This window comes from Genypterus blacodes, unplaced genomic scaffold, assembly GCF_046128005.1.
Source record: "Genypterus blacodes isolate CSIRO-AG114 ecotype Tasmania unplaced genomic scaffold, CSIRO-AGI_Gbla_v1 ptg000022l_1, whole genome shotgun sequence".
Taxonomy (NCBI): Eukaryota; Metazoa; Chordata; class Actinopteri; order Ophidiiformes; family Ophidiidae; genus Genypterus; species Genypterus blacodes.
Window position 1 is genome coordinate 3,842,132 of NW_027466835.1, and position 20,369 is coordinate 3,862,500.

The 20,369-nt window shown below is 43.9% G+C and overlaps 3 protein-coding genes across 4 annotated transcripts in view; 1 reads left to right on the plus strand and 2 right to left on the minus strand.

Annotated features, from left to right (window-relative positions):
- Positions 1–627: 627 nt before the first annotated feature.
- LOC142992313 (uncharacterized) lies at positions 628–3,878 on the plus strand. 2 transcript variants are annotated; one of them, XM_076142680.1, is made up of 3 exons: positions 628–820; positions 2,230–2,386; positions 2,588–3,878. In XM_076142680.1, exons 2-3 carry the CDS (start codon positions 2,235–2,237, stop codon positions 3,003–3,005), a joined length of 570 nt encoding a protein of 189 aa, XP_075998795.1. In that variant the 5' UTR covers positions 628–820; positions 2,230–2,234; the 3' UTR covers positions 3,006–3,878. The 2 variants fall into 2 exon arrangements, with proteins under 2 accessions (XP_075998795.1, XP_075998794.1); XM_076142679.1 differs by having other exon boundaries at positions 632–820; positions 2,208–2,386.
- A 1,195-nt stretch (positions 3,879–5,073) lies between these two features.
- LOC142992600 (all-trans-retinol 13,14-reductase-like) lies at positions 5,074–12,984 on the minus strand. The gene is made up of 12 exons (XM_076143086.1): positions 12,819–12,984; positions 11,968–12,150; positions 11,619–11,757; positions 10,416–10,518; positions 7,012–7,207; positions 6,714–6,911; positions 6,475–6,594; positions 6,239–6,377; positions 5,967–6,076; positions 5,676–5,842; positions 5,406–5,565; positions 5,074–5,222 (listed from the first exon to the last, which is right to left on the minus strand). Exons 1-12 carry the CDS (start codon positions 12,982–12,984, stop codon positions 5,074–5,076), a joined length of 1,830 nt encoding a protein of 609 aa, XP_075999201.1.
- A 1,653-nt stretch (positions 12,985–14,637) lies between these two features.
- The window catches only part of mpp2a (MAGUK p55 scaffold protein 2a), a 9,553-nt gene continuing 3,821 nt past the window's right edge, over positions 14,638–20,369 (minus strand). Inside the window, exons 6-14 of the mRNA XM_076143294.1 lie at positions 20,301–20,369; positions 20,093–20,212; positions 19,705–19,836; positions 19,511–19,613; positions 19,026–19,094; positions 18,593–18,754; positions 18,309–18,511; positions 17,352–17,480; positions 14,638–17,261 (exon numbers count right to left, since the gene is read on the minus strand). The exon at positions 20,301–20,369 is cut by the window's right edge and continues 39 nt beyond it. Of these exons, the coding sequence (XP_075999409.1) occupies positions 17,085–17,261; positions 17,352–17,480; positions 18,309–18,511; positions 18,593–18,754; positions 19,026–19,094; positions 19,511–19,613; positions 19,705–19,836; positions 20,093–20,212; positions 20,301–20,369 (1,164 nt within the window). The 3' untranslated portion in view covers positions 14,638–17,084. The remainder of the gene's footprint in view (positions 17,262–17,351; positions 17,481–18,308; positions 18,512–18,592; positions 18,755–19,025; positions 19,095–19,510; positions 19,614–19,704; positions 19,837–20,092; positions 20,213–20,300) is intronic.

Below are 20,369 nucleotides of genomic sequence, written 5' to 3' on the forward strand. Positions count from 1 at the left end.
CTCCACTTTACCGTGTCTGCCATTTCACTCAGCTCCAACATTTTTAACGGAATGCCAACCTACATACCAACACTGACCTAGAAATATGTTCAGGCTGATTGATGTATTAATAGACACTAGGTGAAGACAATACACACTCGACACTGGACAGTTGTGACTCGTCCTGGTTACTCAGGTGCCTGGGTCTCTCCCTTTCAAATTGACCTTCTCTCACTCGGCCACTTGGTGCCGCCATTTCCTTCCCTCTCTGGTTTTGTTTTGTTTCTGTTGCTCCTTTCCCCTCCCGTATTGCCAATCTGGTCCACATGACCTCATCCTCCCTCTCCCGTCTCTCCTCAGATGCTGTTTTGGACCTTATAGACGGACTCATCACTGTGCTGTTCCGCTTCACTTCCGATAATCAATTTCTTCCCCACATTTAGTGCAATCAGTCTAGGCTACTGTAGCAGAATTTAAATCGCATATAATATAATATAATCTAAATAAAATGAGTGACCAGTCAGATCAGTAAGGCTGTAAGTCACGTCACCTATCAGATTGAGCCAGTCGACCACTCCATGCAGTATCAGCAAGATTCACAGCCTAAAACGTTTTGTCATCTTCATCATGACGTTCACAATTTTTTCTTCTTTTTAAAAAAAATAAAATCTCGGAGCTGATGGAAGACGGTTCGGCCCTCTCTTCCGCTGCTTTGTCCCCGCCCAGCGACCCAGCCAGCATCTGCATCGCCCCAGTCTGACTCTGCCATAATAGGTAAGCGAGCCCTTGTAGTGAGTCCTGGCACGGCGGAGACACGACCCAAAATCGAACGCACCCGATCGTAAGTATGGATCCATCGTCTTTAGCTTCCTTCCCCTGGACTTATATATTTGTAATTGATACTACATAAAAAATACTAATGCAAACAAATCAATTTGACTACTAATCTTTGACACATCCAAGACTCTAATCACCACCAAAGCCCCATCCATTTACTATTTAGTTTATGGAACATAATGACCTTGTTGTGTTTTTTGTCATAAATGTTGACATCCTTCAAGTATTCAAACAGGCATTTTAAGGGTTAAAATCCTGAAAGTTATTTAATGTTAAGTAGTTTTGAGCAGCTAAGAAGTTGCTTAAGAGATTTATGAAGAAAAAAAGTAGAAAAAAATATTGGTGTATGATGATTTATACATATGATCTATGACAGCTTTTTTTGCCACGAGGGTGTCCAGTTTTGTGATTTTGACTTTAGTTAGTTGATTATGATAAAACACAGAAGGTTTTAAGCAAATAAAAGTGTTGGTTATTAACAATATAAAACTATGTAAACTAAATTTCCTGCTTGGAATCCTGTAGCGGGGACCAAGTGTCTTCATTTAACTTTTGAATCAGAATCAGAATCGCTAGTTATGTTAACACTTAAGAGGAATTTACTCTGGTCCTTGGTGCGTACAAATAACATCAAGAGACAACAAGAAACAACATTTAAAACAACATATAGAACAACAACATATAAAACATATAAGAATAGCAGCTTGGGAATTAAAAAAAAAATTCCTGACGGATCTCAGCCTCCTGCCAGAGAGGAGGGTTAAAAACAGTTTGTGTCCAGGGTGGGAGGGGTCGGCCAGAATCTTGCCTGCCCGCTTCAGGGTACGGGAGGCGTACAGGTCCTGGAGGGACGGCAGGTTGCAGCCGATCACCTTCTCCGCACAGCGTATGATACGCTGCAGCCTGCCCTTGTCCTTGGCAGTGGCTGCAGCGAACCAGACGGTGATGAGGAGGTGAGGATGGACTCAATGATGGCAGAGTAGAAGTGAAACAACCCCTCCTGTTCAACCACAGAGAGGGGTTGTAGTCCTGGTAATATCCATGGCTCTTTGTGAGTTATCTAGGTGAAATAACAAAATGATTAAGATAATTAAGTCTGTAACTCTAATCTGCATGTAGCCTAAATAGGAATACTAATTTTCCTTCAACAGTTAACACTAAACTCTCTCTCTGAATTGCCTCACCCAAGCTTTCTTCCGTTTCCCGATTCATTAAGTTTTGGAGCTCGGACTGGGGAGCCGTCTGCTGTTGTGGGCTTGTAAAGCCCTTTGAGACCCTGAACGTGATATTTGGCTTCACAAACACATTTGATTTGACATTAGAGAGGATTCTGGAAGTCTAAATTAAATTTATTCATTCATGTTTTTATCTCTGGATGGACTTCTTCCCAGCTTTATGCTCTGTGCTGCACAGTCATCATGGCTTATCTTGCTGAACTCGGAGCTCTCGCTGGGATTCTCGGACTAGGAGCGGCGGCTGGTACAGCAATTGCTGCTGTTGCTCCAACACATCGCCAGTGCACCATTGAGGTCACCAATAAATGTTCCAACTACACTCTTTGTAACCCCAGGTAACTGCACACAAATTTCCACTTGTTTATAAACTGATTTCACAGCTCTGTCCTTTTTTTTCTGCTATTACACCTCCCCCCCCCCACATTTTCTGTAAATATCATTTGCAGAATAATTATCCCTTAAATCTACTGTGTTTGCCTTAGAGGTTTTGTCTTTAATGCTCTTCCATATACATTCTCTTCTGTTTGTATGACTAGTGAGTACATAGTCAGTGGAAGGTGTTCCATACCTTTGTCTCAGACTATTCAGTTTTCCGAGTCTGCGAGTGCCCTTTTCATCAAGACCCCGAATACAGCGTGTGGATCTGTCGGCGTCTTCACCTACGATCTCGTCAGGAACGACACCAAACGGTCCCATGGGAAGATGGCAGTGATGTTCTCTGTGCCGTATGACTTCAACATGCACTCAAACTGGTACGCAGTGGGGATCTTTTACACAACCAAAAGCTGCGATTATGATCTTTATCATCAGATGTACGAAGGGAGAGAGAGAAGCTTTAGCAGAGCCACAGCAAAGGGCCCAAGTCTCCAGTATAATTGCAAACATGTCACCATCAGGGCCAACATGTCAGACACATACCAGCCTGTCATGAAGGTGGAAGTGGCTGAAGAGTGAGATGAGAAAGTCAGAGCTGCTGCTTCAATATTCTAAAAGAATAGATGCAACAAAAAAGTTCAATCAAATTTTTTTTTTATAAATTAAATTACTTGTCTTTTGTTTTTAAAAAGAAAGAAAATCTTGTCCTTATCAAACTGATATTTCAGAATTTGTCAGGCCACATTTTTGGCCTGTGTATCAATACACAACCTGCTGAAAGGAAAAAGTGCTAGCCACCTCCCATAATGCAGTCTGTGTTTGTGACTACATCACTGAGGGCCTCCTGTAGCCTGAATGAAGTTACTGCATGCGTCAAATTGAAACGTATCTATAACTATAAACACAACTTGTATTAAAATCAGGTTTATATCTTATCAGCAGCATTTACAGACATTTAACAGGATTAGTTAGTCATTAACAGTTTACTGCATGCAGAACGCTTGATACAGACATACGACTTTATATCCTTCAATCACAGTATTCTGTAACGCAATGTATTAGGCAAAATGTATCAATTCAGAACAATGATTTATATAATGATGCCCAAGTGTACCGCATTAGCTGATAAACGGTACACAACTTACAGCTTCCATGTCACATTGACTGTCAATTAAGTTTATGATAAAATTAGAAACATTTTTGGCTGGATGATGCTAGAAGATATACATACAGTGTTGAGGCAGCTTTATTCCTCCCAGGTTTAAGTAATTCACCGTGTACAATTGGCAGTTCTATGTTGACGTTGTCTTCATAATTTTACGTGCATTGTTATTTTAAAATAAAAATACATAAATGTCATTTAAAAGAGGATCCAGTAAATGTTTACATTTTACTGTAAGATGGAAAATGGTAAAAATTGGTGCATCAATAAAGAACATGTATAAAAACTGACTGACTGGACAATGGCGTACCTTTGTGCTTGCTTGGCAGTAAACAAACATACAAATGATATCCAGTCTTCTATGAATGATGTCACACCTGAACCCACAATGTTCAGGTGTGCCCCAATAATAGCTGTGTCTGCAATATGGGGATGGACACCAATGGACAAATGAGAAACAAACAGACACAAATAACGCAACTGGAACTAAGACACCCAAGTAAAACATACAACACAAAGGAATAACCAGAACAAAGGTAACATGGACGGGAACAAGGGGGAATCCAAACTTACTAGGAAATCAGAACACAGGAGAAAGAAGTAGGCAGGCTGACAAGAATAACCACAGGACACGTGGCCAAAAGCAGGATGGCACCAGAGGAAAGCTAAACAAAACCAGGACGAGGAAGACGCAGGCTAAATACACACAGGAGTGATGATGACAAATGGGAAACAGGTGCAAATCATGAGACTAATACAAGACAGGAAACACAAGGGGAGGAAGTTAGGCAAACGAAACAAGAACAAGAGAAAATACAAAATAAAACAGGAAATGAAGAAGACAACAAAACTTAGGATCATTACATGTTGTCATACACATATTTTTTGGTTTGCATTGTCATTTCTGTGTGTGTTCAGTGAAGCATCTTTTATTTTTTTCTTTTGTCTTGATTTAAGCTCCAACTATTGACTTGTGACTTTCTTGTTGTGGTAGAAAACCAATATTCCTTCTATTTGTTATTCTCTTTTTGAACACCTTCACCACTTTGCAACCAACACTCCTCTCTCCTCTCCTCTCCTCCTCCCTCTTCTACGCTCCTCCTCCCTTTGCCCTCTTTTAAACAGACCCAGATTCTATTAGGTTAGAAGAACTTCCTCATGATCAAGCTTCATCACCAAACAGAGCCCACCTGTGGAATCTGCCTCAAACTCATTTCAACATTGTCTTGACGTAAAACTTGAGCACTGATCCTCTTTCACAAAGTCATTGTTCTTTACCATTTTATCGTAATTGCTAGATTAATAAGAAAAGTTTGATTTTAAGTTTAGACAAATGACAGTAAAAGAATCTGCTGGTTGTTTGGGAAGTGGCAGCAAAATAATAAACACAACCTGAAGTGGAGTTTAATTTCAAACCCTTTGACAGCACAAAGATGGATTGCAAAATGGACTAGTCATTAATTGAGAAACAGTATGACATCACTGTCACGCCTGCTTGTGATTGGCCTGCTTGTTTTTGAGGCGGGTCTTAAGGGCCAGAAGATCGATGTAGAGGATTTGATTGAGGACAGCTGAGGCGCAGAGCAGTCCACCGTGCAGCGCCCCAGCCATGCCGTTACAGAACACGTCCTGACCTACATGCACACACACACACACACACACACACACACACACACACACGCACACAAAACATAGATATTGTGAAGTTGTCTTGGTAGCTTGTGATTTCCAATCTCATCCATTTAATCTCGATTTCCTTATCAAACTTTACTATTATCAGTGAGTAGTCCGACCAGTCAGACTGTAAATCACATCACCTGTCAAATAGAGCCCGTCAACCGGCGTCTGCGCCCGTGTCCTAGCAACGGTTTCCGGGGTGAAGCGACCCAGGTTGTGTTCAGCGCCGTACATTTCACCCCTCGGAGCACCCAGATAGTGGACATTCGTTAGAGGGGTGGCAGCGTCCACCATCACGACCTAAGAACACACACACACACACACACACACACACACACACACAATATCTAGTAATAGCAAGATTCCTTTCACAGCCGTAAACGTTGTGTCATCAGCACCATCTCACTCACTTTGTCTCGGAGCTGAGGGAAGATGGTGAGCGCCCACTCCAGAAGCTCTTGAGCCATGCTGTTTTTCAGGTCCAGGTAGTCCGGCCCCCTCTTCCCCTGCTTTGTCCCCGCCCACTCCTCAAACCACTCATACCGAGCCATGGTCAGCAAAGTCATACAAGATTTACCTGCAAACACATACACACCCCGTTATACACACACATTTGTTGGAAACAAAACGTGGCATTAACCAAAGCGTGTGTGTGTGTGTGTGTGTGTGTGTGTGTGTGTGTGTGTGTGTGTGTGTATTACCTGGGTGTCTTATGTTGGCTGTGGGGTCTTTGGCAGATGGGAAGGTGATGAACATCATGGGAATGTTGCCCGCTACCTGCTCCCTGTTTAAAGAAGAGTAACGCTCCATCCTACACACACACACACACACACACACACACACACACACACACACACACACACACACACACACACACACACACACACATACACACGCAGAACAAGGAATGAGGAGGAAATGGAGAATCTGTGGTATTAACTCTGGGAACGTATGGACAGAGGGACCTGCTTACACGGAGTCCAGGTCGTTGTCTTTGTACATCCAGAAGTTGGTTGAAGCGATGCCGAGTTCCTCTTTGCTTCCATCCAGACCAACAAAGACCAGGAAGGAACCCATACCATGACGCACCAAACCCAAGAGTGACTGGACCTCTGCACACACACACACCGTCAGTGAAAAGCCAAAAGCATGTTATGTGAAAATACAATAAAGCAAAGATATACGACCTCTTTATGTTTTCCTGGTTACCTGGCTTTTCCTGTATGTGTTTAGGCAGGAACGTCTGGAAGGTGTTGAAGATCCCAGCGTTAGAGATGACAACAGGGGCGTGGATCTCGATCTCTTCTTGTCCTTTCAGCACTGTCACACCTACGACACACACACAAACACACACACATAAACACATACACTTGATCATTCCTCATTGCTCCAAAGTGCAGGATGGAACGATTCAGGCGATTTTTGTTTGGTACTTGTGTCTTCGCCACCTTTAGCTTTTCCTTGCTGGTCGAGCAGGATGCGTCGCACAGGCGCTCGGACCAGCACGTCGCCACCCGCCTGCTGAATCACAGGGATGATGTGAAAGGCGAACTCGCTGGCGCCGCCGCATGGGTAGTAGGCCCCCCGTTTGTAGTGGTGCAGGAGGAGAGCGTTGATGAGGAAGCTCGAGTCTTTAGGGGGGACACCTAAAGGAAGGAAGAGAGTCCAGCTCAACTTATAGAAATGTGGTATACTGATTACATTTATCCATATCTGTGTGTGTGGGTGTGTGTGTGTGTCCAGTACCGTAGAACAGGTAGGCGGACAGTGCTTGGAGGTCTTTGTTTTGTGTGAGGCGGGACATCATCTCCGAATGACTGGTGGTAGCAAGGCGGAAGACTGAAGAAATGCGATGTAATAGGCCAGTCCGGATCAGGAAGTTCACTAGCCAGTAGGGAATCATCTTTAGGGCGGCGATGAGTGGCGTCCGCCGTGAGGCAAGCTGCAAAACGAGGACATTCTACTGCAGTCACAAGTATGAGCACACAGATCCCTCATCCTTTTGTCCTGTTATTGTATTTTAGCTTCTCATGAGTGAGAGGTAGGTTCTAACCGGTTAACTCTAGCCAAAGGCGAACTTAAACAGACCCTTGGGGCTCCCTCAGACATGAGCCACTAAAACCTAACCTAGCAATTTACTCTTCACTGAAGGATTGGTTCTGACAGTCTTTCAAGAAGAACAGACAGTAAGAGAAGAAAGAATAAGCAGAAATCCATGCTGGAGGTTTTAAGACATTAATGACATTTTAGCAAGAAAAATGGACTTAAAGTTTTAGAAATACAGATACTCAAAAAGAACAAAATGGCCCAGACAAGCTGAAGAACCAGATGGGCAACCCCCAAGGAGGAAATGGAAGAACCATACGACCAGTGGGCTCCCTATGTAGTCAACCCCTATTAAATTTTAGCTAAAGAGCATGCTTTTAGGTTACGCTTATGCAAAGCTTATGCAAAAAGAAAAAGGCTACTTCTGGCCATTACTACGACGGCAGATTTGTGGAGGTAAGCAGGCATCATCAGGTGCCGTGGACCTGGCCAGGCCCGCCTCTGGACGATGCCAGCACCCAAACAGAATGGGCTGTGAGGGAGTGGGACGAAGTCTTGGCTGATCTCCTTAGGGACCTTACCGGGAACCGGGACTAATCAACCAATGATGACATGGAAACTCAACCCGGCCCTTCAGGGCAGTGGCCCTCCCCACTCTCCCCCTCTGAGCTATCCACAGCGTCACCCACGCCGCAATCCATGGAATCACCAGCCCACAGACCAGAGTCCAACTCCCCCGCCATCACTATCATCAGTGATGACCTGCCTGAGATGCTTCAGCTCTCCCCGGGTGGAAGCCCAGCACACGTTTACCCCCCCCCCCCCCCCCAACACCTCTGCGGAAGACCACAACGACGGAGAGGCCTCAACTATTCACCCATCCCCAGATTCAACGGAGATAATCTGGCCAAAGTTCTCTTGGGGGACTAATGAGTAGCTTCAGATTTCATGGATGCATTTATAGGAAGTTAAAAACAAGTCAATAAGAATTTGATTCACAAACAAAGATAAGATTGTGTACCGTCAGAAAAGAGGAAGTGGTAAAAAGCCAAAAGCGAGAATATTGTGTAACGTGAGAAAGAGGAAATTTAGGTATCTATGGAAACTGGGGGCGGCAGTAGCTCAGTCTACTGGGTCGACAGCTGGGAACCTATGGTTCGAGTCCCATGTGTGGACCAAGCAAGCAGACTGGTATTCTGCCAGTTGCCAGTTTGCCTCCAGAGCACTGCCGAGGTGCACATGAGCAAGGCACCGAACCCCCACCTGCTCCATGGGCGCTCAAAAATGGCTGCCCTGCACCCCCTCTGAAATGCATGTGTTTGTGTGTGTGATATGTAAGAGGGGGTGCAAGATAAATTTCAATTGCATGTAATTTGTGCAACATGATGAATAAACTTAATCTTAAAGCCCTTGATTACCCCATAATAAGTCTGATGGAGATTCACTCAAACAGCAACCAATGGAAAAATACCTCAAAGAATCTGTACTGGTAATATAGTGCAATTTGACAAGCATAAAGGGGTTAAAATGTGTTAAGAATATCAAGAAGATAACTAGGCTTATGTACAATGATTATGAAACTAGAAATGCTGATGATTGCATGTACTCAAATAACACCTGCATCCTGTGTGAGGATGTAGGGAAAGAATAACTGAGAAGTGCATTACATTACAATCATTTAGCAGACGCTTTTATCCAAAGCGACTTACATTACATTACCACCCACTACAGAGGGGGGAGCAATTCAGGGTTCGGTGCCTTGCTCAGGGGCACCTCGGCAGGGACTTGAACCGGCATCCCTCCGATTCCCAAGCGGAAGCTCTACCCACTGAACTACTGCCTCCCCAGTAGAGCTTACACAAGAAGGCATAACCGAGAAGTAAAGCTTACGCAAAAGAGAGCTAGAGAGATTGCTAATCACTGCCCTGAGATCGGGAAGTTGCGCAAATGATTCAGTGATTTCTCGTAACTGCCCTGAGATCGGGAAGTTGCGCAAATGATTCAGGGCACAGGGTTATTAGCAGGGGCAAAGCTTACAGTGGAGCCCTTACACATCCCTCTAGTACAGGGGTTCTTAACCTTTTTGACCTCGGGCCCAACCTTTCCAGTACAGATGGGCCCGGGGCCCATTCAAATATTAACACTGAATTGGTTATCTTACTCTTGATTTGATTTGTATTCAATAACTATATCTAATCTACTCATAGTTTAACAGGCCTAAACTTTGTCAAATGACATGAACCATGTGCTCATCACAACGATATTTATCCATATTTCAAACACAAACCAGCATGTGATTAAACATGTGATAAAATTATGGGGGTGATAAAATAAATACATTCAAAATAATGTTTTTTTTCTTAAATAAATAAACTGTATAAGCAAAAGTAAAGTGCAAATGAAAATACAGCCTTCTAATCTGCAAATTAATTTAAAAGGTGCATGGCAGAGCCAGAACTTGCTCTTCATAACAGTGACAAATGAAAATTAACAGTCACAACTCCATTTTTTTACTTCTTACACAACTCAGACATGATCAGATCTAGTCTAGGTGGAATGGAGCAAAGGCAAACTCTCAGAGTTGCCTCCATTGTGGATCTGAATCCGTTTCGGGCTTTAGTCTTAGTTGTGGCCAGCCTAATATAATTAATAAACGCCACGGCACAACAGTCCAGGCGCAGCGTCACATTTCTGTAGAACGCGGATCCAAAGTCTGACTTCTTACCGGCTGCCTCTCCAGTGTTCATAGACGTGACAATTTCGCGCGGCGTCCAGCGCGGTGTTTTTTAAAGCGTGTCCATTTCATTTCGCCTGGTTAGACACCTGCCGCGGTCCCGCTACGTCGCGTGTAGGACGTCATCGGGTTGAATGAATGAATGAACAGCTGATCGTCTCGTTTGTCCGTCAATCTCCACACCTCTTTTTTGTTGATTTTTCCCTTTAAGTGCTCTTTCTTTTCTAAAATCCCCAAATAATTTCTAAAAGCCTATTTGACGCTACTGCCCACAGGTGCAAAATAGATTTTTTTTTGGCGGTCCTATAGGGGGCGCTCGCGGCCCAACAATGGCCCGCGGCCCCATGGTTAAGAATCACTGCTCTAGTACCTTCATCAGCCTCATGAGTTCGTCGATGGCCGCCTCCTCTCCGGGGAGCTGCTTCTTCAGGCTGGTTCCCATCTCAGTCTTCCCTGCATGGATGTGGTATTCCCTGTAGATGTTCGAAGGGAAACCAGGACTGACAAGGTGTGATGGCAACGATGCTCGCAAATTCCTTTACGCTACGCCCACAACGCCAGTCAAATCAGAACAAATACAAGTCAATTCTCCACACTTGACCATGGAAACAACACTGGTGGTGCACTCTTCAATAAAGTCCAAGTGCCAATATTCACAAAGAATCTTTGAATCTATACAACTACGCTCCAAGAAATGAGCACCATTAGGACGCTAGTAATGGATCTCAAGCCATCATACAAACAATGAATTCATGGACTTTGATTCAAACTATATTTAGTGTTTTAGGTTCAGGATAGCCAAGTTTCTTGCTCCTTTTTTGTCTCCTTGCTTCTTTATTTCACTTTGCTTTCACGATGTGCCGGTTTAGTAATTATGTCACGTCTTCAGTTGCCCTTGCTTGATGTTGGGACATGGGGAATGTGGTGCAGCCAGTGATGAGGCAGCAAGGGGAGGTCAGGGACGAGGAGACAATATGGTCCCTGTGCAGCTCTCCAGAGGGAGATGAGGGTTTGGGGACTGCTTTGCTGCCCCAGGGACTGCAGAGATTACAATCACTGACAGAACAAATCAAATCAAGTTTATTTTTACACCCAAATGTCACGGGCAACGTCTCAAAGGGCAAAACTCCCCAAAAAACCCTTTACATGTAAGGAATAACAGAAGAAACCTTGAACCACACAAAAGTGGTCAATGTGAAAACCTATTCTGAAAATACACATCATAATATAGGAGGGTGACAGGGTAGTGATCTGTTACCTAGAGCTTAAGAGGAGTTTTAATTGAGTTATACTGTAAATGTTGCTAAGACCCTGCGTCCTCATATGTGGACATTATACTTTTCCTTCCCTTCACCTTAAACATCATTTTGCTTAATTTAAACCTGTTGTCCTCATGTCTGGACATTTTTGCTGCCCCCTAAAGGTATAAATGCCCATTTGAGTCACTAGAAAACAACTCACTTTGTTTGTTTTATAAGTATTATGTCCTACTTATCCCAAAGAGCAAGGAGAAATCTAAAATGCATTCGAAATAAATGTTATGGTCTCAGGAGGATATGAAGTCCCGTCCTACCTGCGCTGGTCCGGCTGCCCCAGGATGACTGTGTCAAAGTGCTGCTCCAGCCGTGTGAACTGCAGCTGTCCCTCAGTGATCTGGTCCAGAGCCACCCTCAGCAGGCTGTTCACATGGAGCTGCCCCAGGTAATGGATACCTTCAAAACATTCAAACTGCTGCTTTAACCGCAAAACATCATCTAAATGTCTAAATGCAATAATATTATCAACTGTATGACTTTTATAAGTAAGAATGTGGTTAAATTGACCTCTGCCAGACAATTTATAGGAATAATCCGTTTGTTGTAATGGAGGAGGTTGTGTACTGTATGTGTACGCCGGTGTGTGTTTGTGCCTGAACATCTTACCCACATCGAACTCAAATCCTTTATTCTGGAAGGTGTGTGTGCAGCCCCCAGCCTGGTCGTGTTGTTCCAGGACCAGGACTCTCTTGCCGGCTTTGGACAGAAGAGCCGCAGCTGTCAGGCCGCCTATGCCGCTGCCAATCACCACCGCATCCAGAGCCGGAGGGACCCGGTCAATTCGGAACCCTGCAGGGAAAAAAAGCAGTCAGGCTACAAATCCACAATCTGAGCTTAATTATAAAGGTTTGTTTGTTTTTAGAAATTCTGCTGTTGTAATTTTCTCTCAAGATTACGGCATCACATGGTTTGTTTTGAAAATTGTGCCTATAGAAATGCATCCAGTTAGATCCTGAACAGGTCTGAAAGCTTCATTTCTGATTGGTCCTCGTGTGACATGACAACAACATGTAAGATGCGAGTTTAGAAACACATTCCACCCAAACGGAAACTGGAAAAATGCAGGTAACTAACTCAATTTATGAATGAGAAGAAGAATTTGCACAACGGTAACTTTGATGAATAACGTAAACTTGGGCTGTTACATTAAATCAAATCTAAATAATGTCTTCTTGAGCAATCGCATCAAATTTGTCACAATAATAGAAATTCAAACTTGCTTTTATTTCAAACAAAAAACAGCAGTGGGATTAAATGGGTTAAATTATTTTGTTTTACTGCCACACATGCTAGCAGTACAGTTAATGATCTCAGAAATTACCAAAATCTGACACGTTCTTATATTTACAACTTTCATTCATCTTTTAATTTAGTTTGGTCTTTTTATTCTACATGCAAAATGCTGATTTATGTAGTTATTAGGTTATTAAAAATAAGGCTTGACCCTCCTGTCATACCTCTCTTCAGCCTCTCATCTCTCTGTCTGGTGTCGGTGACCAGAGGTCCCGGCAGTCTCACACACTTCTCATTGAACACCTTGTAGCGCTGCCCGGTGGTCAGGAAGAAGATGATGATGCTCACCAGCAGCACACAGCTCAGAACGCCCAGCAGCCACCACCACATGGCAGAGGACAACCAGGACGGCGCCTGGACCCAAAGACGGGAGGGAGAGGAAGGACAAAGAAAGAAGAGAGCAAGCAGAGCGATGAGAGGAGATGGAAGAAGAAACAAGACGAGTTGGTGCTCCAACACGACTGCTGGGTGAAGATGAAGAACAGTGGATGAAGAGGAAGAGAGGGGTGGAGTCAGAGGGGAGGTCAGAGAGAGGGTTTATGGAGGTAACTCAGGGAGAAGTATATACAGAGCAAGGAACATTTCTAGAAACGTCCAAAAACCACAGAGATCAAGAGTTTTATTCATAAAGTAACACCTGAGCCGTTTTGAGCCGTACACAGTTTTGATCTGAATACGCATCCTGGCCAACACCTCTGTCTTTGTGGAGAGATTCTTCCTGTCCACCATGTTGTTCTCCTTCTGAGCAAAGTCCATCGCCCAGCATGGCCACAGCTGTTATCTGTCCTTAACTGGGTGTATCGCGCTCTAAGCTCAGGACACAAGATAATAACAAGTCTCTCTTTATCATATTGGCGTTACATAATCAGTGTTCAAAGTTAAGTGGTCAAACAAGGAGATGCCCTGATTTTCTGTGACCTTCCAAAGAGTTATTTCTTGGATTTTGTACAGTAGAGTATAGGGTATTCAGAGTTTAGAACATATTTATAGTCAAGATTGATCTTGAATCAAGTAAAAAAGCTTGCAGGTTTGGCAGAAGATGTAATTCAAGATAGAATTTAAAGGACGTTCACACTTAAACTCATGACATTTTGGAAATTCGGGCCCGCAGGGTTGCGTGACGCATTTCGCCACGCCAAAGACATGAGATGGTTAGAGAAGAGAGAGCCGGTTGTTGCGTCAGATTCATGTTCACCACCATCTCTGATTCATTTCTCATTTTTCTACAAAACCTCTCACTGTGTCACTAAAGCCGACATGTTTCACAGGCTGAGGGTGAACAAAGACGTGTTCAGAGTGTAGAAGCTTTACAGAACAAAGGCCTGTGTCAGCAGATGTTTGAGGGTTTTCTGGGTGAACCGGAGGATGTGCGGGTTTGTTAGTTAGAAAACGTGTCAGTGCGTCTCTGAGGAACTATGACGACAACTGGGTCTTACAACAAACCCACACATGCATGACACGGGACACTACAGTGCAAGAGGTAGGACTAAAGGGCAGGCATCACTATCACAACAATAATTCTTAGAACACTAAAAAGTAACACAAGCAATGACTAGAACACAAGAACACTGAGGGACGAGGTTACAGAGAAACAGAGCGGGGGAAATACTTCAAAACTAATTTTTGCACATAATCAAATACAAAACTCTAATTATGAATGTTCAGTTTTCATTTTTTTTTGGAAGAATGAGCCACGCCCACTCAACTTTGGCAGACAGCAAAACTATAAGAAACACAATAAAGCAAATATGGAAAAAACTAAAATGTGAAACTTTTATGCGCAGAGATGAAGTCAAAGGTTTTCAGTTTTTGCAGTGGAGGAATAATTAGATACAAGCTGTTTCTTTCTGAAGCACAAAGGTTCACAACAACTTTTTAATACTTTGACGTGGAGGAGGAGGATTATAGGGCTGGATCGCTGCCATCGTTCATGAGTGGATAAATAGACGAGACACATCAAAGTCACAGATATCCAATCAGATTTATTTCAGATCAGAGAAGATTCGTTCAACATATCCCATATTTGCCACGTGTGAGCAAAACAGCAGAATTGGGTGACTTGCAATCTTGTGTAAATGTACTTAACAACATCAGCAATACATTTCCAGATATAGCTGCCAGACAAATATGCTTTTATTATGTATGTGTTTAAAAACTACAGCATAAAAATGTGTTTACAAAGACTGAACCACTAAAATGGCTTCAAAATCACCAAGGAGGCTGTGATCACAAATGGTCAGGGTGTCAGATATTCATCACTCATTTCTGAGAAACAACTGGTTTTATATTGTTTATTTATCGCTGAACGATAAACAATAGCTGCCACGATGAAAGTCTGAGAACGAGCAAACTTCTGCATTTGGCACCAAAGGACAAAGAGATAAGAAAGTGGAGTGATCCAAGAGTTCACAGCGCAACAGGTTCAGGTTTGACTCCCGGTGCTTTTATTCTGAAGGGTAAAGATTGAAACCAATGAGCAAAGCCATCTGAAATTTCACCCTGGCCAATTTTTGTTGTCATCAAATTTCCTTCAAAACGCCGTTGCTTTGTTCACTCGTAGGTCGCTGCATACACATCTTAACTGACATTCTTAAAGAGTTTGGATTAAAGTGTCACATACTGTAATTACTAGGCAAATCTCTCTACATAACAGTGTTGATTATATCGTTGTGTATCTACATGCTGTCCACAAACAAGAGCTCAGAAATACGACACATTGTTTCAGATAATAAATTAAGAGTGCAAAGAGTCGGGAATGATGCAATAGCTGGAATGGAATGGCGCCTTGTTTCAAAATAGAATGTAGTAATAAAATAGAGATTTGGAACAAACCGGCCTGTACAAAGTCTCTGTGCGCATGCGTGAAACTACGTTCAATTAAGTACAACATGAACACAAACCGGCCTAAACTTGCCACGTTATTAAACTGTGAGGTGTGTTGGCTCTTGGTTGCTCTGAATCGGTGTGTGGTGCAGATTCTTTACGTTGGCATGAGTCAATCCATCATGGTGTTGTTGCAGGTCCCATCTGGACCCCAGGTGAATTTTGTAATGTTTCCATCTTCAAACCTCTTTCTCTGAGCATGTATGTGTTATGGAAACATAGTTTGGCCTGTACATTTCTGTAAAACAATACAAATAATCGAACATTGTGAGTTCTTCCTCTGTGTTACACACATTTGGCACATTAACAGTTTCTGAACTCATTTTTGGCCACTTAATTCTACACGTTAGGAGATATTTAATGGAAAAGCAACAACTACAAACCTTGATGAAACTTCATAGCTCATAGATTGAGGTCAAGGTTAACTACGCCTACACGTGCACATCATGATCGCCATGCATATGCAGTTGTCATGGAAAATTCTTACTCAGTGCGTTACTGTTGAAATATAAGAGCCTGCAGGTTCATGGGTGAAGATGTGGTTCTGTATGGTAACACATGCAGTAAGGGGTGTGAGATTAGAGATTCATGTTAGATTCAACAATCTTCAGATGATTCTGAATCAAATACCAATCTTTCCAAACAGCAACACCACGGTACTGTGGGTCGGGACAACATGGCACTTTGTGAAAGACGGAGCTTCAGGGAACAGCCTGTGTTTGGACACACTGTGATCCTCTACAGGGAGAGAAGGAGCTCCACACCATGTATGACACCAGCAAGTGTATGTTCAGCCTCCAGCCTTGATGCTTCTTCCATTTGAAGAAGCATTACCACAAAAAAGAAGCTAAATGGTTCACTGTTACCGGTTTTATATGCTGCCGACAAGAAGCCAAATGTGTGTGTGTGCCTTAAATTCCCAAACCGCCCAAAGTTTCTGTGTAGGATCGAGAATCGTTTTGGAATCTCACATTAGTTTTGAATTAAAATCCAATCAGAATCCAATCATTCCCAAAGTTTCCCAGCCCTTTGTGTGTGTTTATGTTTACCCTCTCCAAGGTCCATTAAGCTCTTCCTATTACCCTGAAACCTGTGTCACATTAATCCTAACACATTGTTTTCACACACCATGGTGTCGTCCAAACAGCTTTACATCAACTTCCTTTTAAGACAAAGCACGCTCCCGTAGTAACCATGAGGCTTCTTCGCCTGTAGTTGTCACCTGTTATTTAGAACTTTGTGCAACACTGTGCACAATTGCCGGCCAAGTTCAAATCAAGTATAATCCTGGCCTTCAGAGAGCAGTGACCGCTGTCCTAATGCTTCTGATGAAACGTAAACAATGATGACATCTGCTGATGATCATCGATATGGCACAAATAATCTAGAGAGGCTGAAATCCATGCATCCAAAACAGCAACACACGTACACACTCACACGTACTCTGCCCTCAGAGAACACACACACGCACAAATGGTCCTTGATGTATCCGGGTGCGATTGCAGAATTACGAACAGTCTGCCACAGTCGTCCCCTGCAGCGCTCGGCTAGAACACCCAGGTGACCGGGACCCACTGGGGATTTTTAGAAACCGTTTCCAGGGCAGCTTTGACGGTGCGGTAGGTCTCATCCAGGTCGTCGTTGATGATGGTAAGGTCAAAGTAGTGACCGCAGGCTGCCTGGATGCGGGTGCTCTCATCGCACGTCCTCTGCAGTTCTTCCTCCTGACACACAAAGATGAGTTTACTCAGTACGCTCAAACATTAGCGGTCATAATGCTTAGTCCATACATGTTTAGGTTGTCGGTTTCTTACCGTCAGTGTGTTTGTGACCACCTCCGCCTCCACAGCTGAGTGATTCATGGCCTTGAGCACCTCGAAGTCTGGAGATTGAAGAAACACCACGTACGGCAGGAACTCCGAGGTCCTCAGCACCTTTAGGGACTAGAACCAACACACACATTCACCATAGACACTCACAGGGTTCAGACACAGGGCCTTGGGTCAGCAAGTTTGGTCAAAGTGTCTGGGACAGCGACTCGAGCACGGCACAGCAGTGAAAGACTGGACTGGAGTGAGTGAGTGAGTGAGTGAGTGAGTGAGTGAGTGAGTGAGTGAGTGAAGCAGTGAGAGAGCGAGTGAATAAGAGAATGAGTGAAGGAGTGAGTGAGAGAGACAGTGAGTGAGTGAGAGAGTGAGTGAAGGAGTGAGTGAGTGAAGCAGTGAGTGAGTGAGTGAGTGAGTGAGTGAGTGAGTGAGTGAGAGAGCGAGTGAGTGAGAGAGCAAGTGAGTGAGTGAGTAAGAGAACAAGTGAGTGAGAGACAGTGAGTGAGTGAGTGAGTGAGTGAGTGAGTGAGTGAGTGAGTGAGTGAGTGAAGCAGTGAGAGAGCGAGTGAATAAGAGAATGAGTGAAGGAGTGAGTGAGAGAGACAGTGAGTGAGTGAGAGAGTGAGTGAAGGAGTGAGTGAGAGAGCGAGTGAGTGAGTGAGTAAGAGAACAAGTGAGTGAGAGACAGTGAGTGAGTGAGTGAGTGAGTGAGTGAGTGAGTGAGTGAGTGAGTGAGTGAAGCAGTGAGAGAGCGAGTGAATAAGAGAATGAGTGAAGGAGTGAGTGAGTGAAGCAGTGAGTGAGTGAGTGAGTGAGTGAGTGAGTGAGTGAGTGAGTGAGAGAGCGAGTGAGTGAGTGAGTAAGAGAACAAGTGAGTGAGAGACAGTGAGTGAGTGAGTGAGTGAGTGAGTGAGTGAGTGAGTGAGTGAGTGAGTGAGTGTATACCTGAGGGTTGGCATCAAGTATGCAGACTCTTCCTGCCTCCACCACCTCGTGTATGGAGTCCATCTTTATTCCGTACAGGTTTCCGTCATATTCTCCGTGTTCCAGGTAGCGTCCGTTCTTGATGTCGGTCTCCATCTTGCTGCGACTGGTGAAGGCGAACATCCGAGTCTCCCGTTCTTCCTTTTTGGGCTTTCTGGACGTGTCTTCAAGACAGAAAATCACAATCATGTCTCCACACACACAAACCTGGCAGATCAAATCCTTTACACATTAGTGTCTCATACATGGAATGGTGGTGCCAAAGAGTTGTGGATCCCTCAACAGAAGCGTGTTCTTCAGTCTCCGTCTCCCCACACCCTGGGCACCAATCAGAATCAGAGTCTTCCTCTTGAAAGGCGGGACTTTGGCCACCTCCTCGTAGATCAGAATCTCATGTCTGTCAAACTCTACGCAACAAGAGGGAAGGAGGGAAGGAAGGAAGTAAGGAAGTAAGGAGGGAGGGATTGACAGAGGCGATGAAAACGGGCTGAGGCAGAAAATTAAAAACAGCAGTTAAAAGCAGTAAAAATGAAATAAAACAGCAGTAAAAAGAAAGAAAAAGAGGAGAAATAATGATGTTTTTAAGCACAATTAAGCAACAGGAAACAGAACAGTTGGCAGTAAATAACAACAAACTGCAGCATGTTGGCAAACTTAAGGCTGGACCGCTGTTGTTACCTGCGTTTTTTGTGGTAACATACATCATTTTCTTCTTCTTCTTCCCTCCGACACCAGAGCAAAGATTTCCTGTCACACAAACACAATTATGAACTCAAATCAAATCAAAACTGTTTCAGATTAGGCTGTATAAGGCATTGTGTCCGGAGTGAAGCCTGGGGGTTACGCCTAGATTAAGATGATGGAGTAATAAGGGTAACAGCAGTAACATTATTGGTAGTACAGTAGAAATATTGGTCCCGTCTGGCCGTATTGGAGTCTCACTGGACGGATCAGTTGGTCGTAAATGTGCGGAGAATTTTAAGTAATCATTGGATTCAAGAAGCAGCGCATACGCAACCTGATGTCTCGGTTCCTAAAGAGCTACTTAAGGGAAGTGGAAGTGGTACAAAATCGACTTTATTAGGGAGTTTCCTATTTTACCACTAGATGGCAGTGTACAGCAACCAACTAAAATCTTTCTCCACTCTGATGTTTGTTTCTACCTGCAGGCGTCAGTTCCACGTCTGTCTTGACGAACGCTTTCCTCTTCTCCTCCAGCAGCTGACTGGGGATCAGGCCTGCGCTCCCTCCCTCCACGTGACGAGCCTGCAAGACGAGGAGCAGGACGATATACACATTTCATACACGCTAACTGGAAGTAGCACTGCATCTTGTCACATTTCTTCTTTTAATCTACCTGCCACCAGTTGACGTCATCCTGGTTGACGATCTGCAGGATGTCTCCGGTCTCAAACCTTAACCCCGCCTCCTTACAGGGAATCAGGTTGTCGTGAGCCGGGTCGTAGTCATAGTGACACTTAAAGAACACCTGGAGAAACAGAGAGTACAGGCCTTTCTTATTAAGCTCTCTTCTCAATGTTGTGTCTGACAAAAACATTAAAATTTATACTAAAATAACAGCAAATATAAAGAAATTCAACTAAAGTGACCTGCAAGTGTTCTGCATTCACAACAACTGAGGGCTTTTGAAGATTAATGCATTTACAAAGTGGTATGTTTGGATCTGTGTAGGAGGGAAAGGTTAGCACATGTGTGAACTCCGGTGTGTGTGTTTTCTCTGTCACCTGTCTTGGAGGTATTGCTTCATGGTAACTGGGCAGTATCTTGAGAACCACACTGCCACTGGCTGCCTGCAGCTCCTCCTGCAGCACCCTCGCATCCCGGCCAACCTCACGCCCGTTGACCTGTAAGGCACAAAGGAACGGAGGACGTTTCCGACACGCCTAACGGAGGATCAGTGACGGGTGCGTGTTGCTGAACAGTGGACCTTACCTCCTTGATGATGTCGCCCACGTGCAGCAGGCCCTGCTGGTCTATCATCCCACCATGGAGGATTCGGGC

Bases quoted from the DNA above. Each gene is read 5' to 3' on its own strand.
- LOC142992313 (XM_076142680.1), top strand. From the start codon at position 2,235: ATGGCTTATCTTGCTGAACTCGGAGCTCTCGCTGGGATTCTCGGACTA. The intron at 2,387-2,587 runs GTAACTGCACAC...TTGTATGACTAG, and splicing joins TACACTCTTTGTAACCCCAG to TGAGTACATAGTCAGTGGAA.
- LOC142992600 (XM_076143086.1), bottom strand. From the start codon at position 12,984: ATGTGGTGGTGGCTGCTGGGCGTTCTGAGCTGTGTGCTGCTGGTGAGC. The intron at 11,758-11,967 runs GTAAGATGTTCA...AATGTTTTGAAG, and splicing joins AGGATTTGAGTTCGATGTGG to GTATCCATTACCTGGGGCAG. The intron at 10,519-11,618 runs GTAGGACGGGAC...GAACATCTACAG, and splicing joins GGGCAGCCGGACCAGCGCAG to GGAATACCACATCCATGCAG.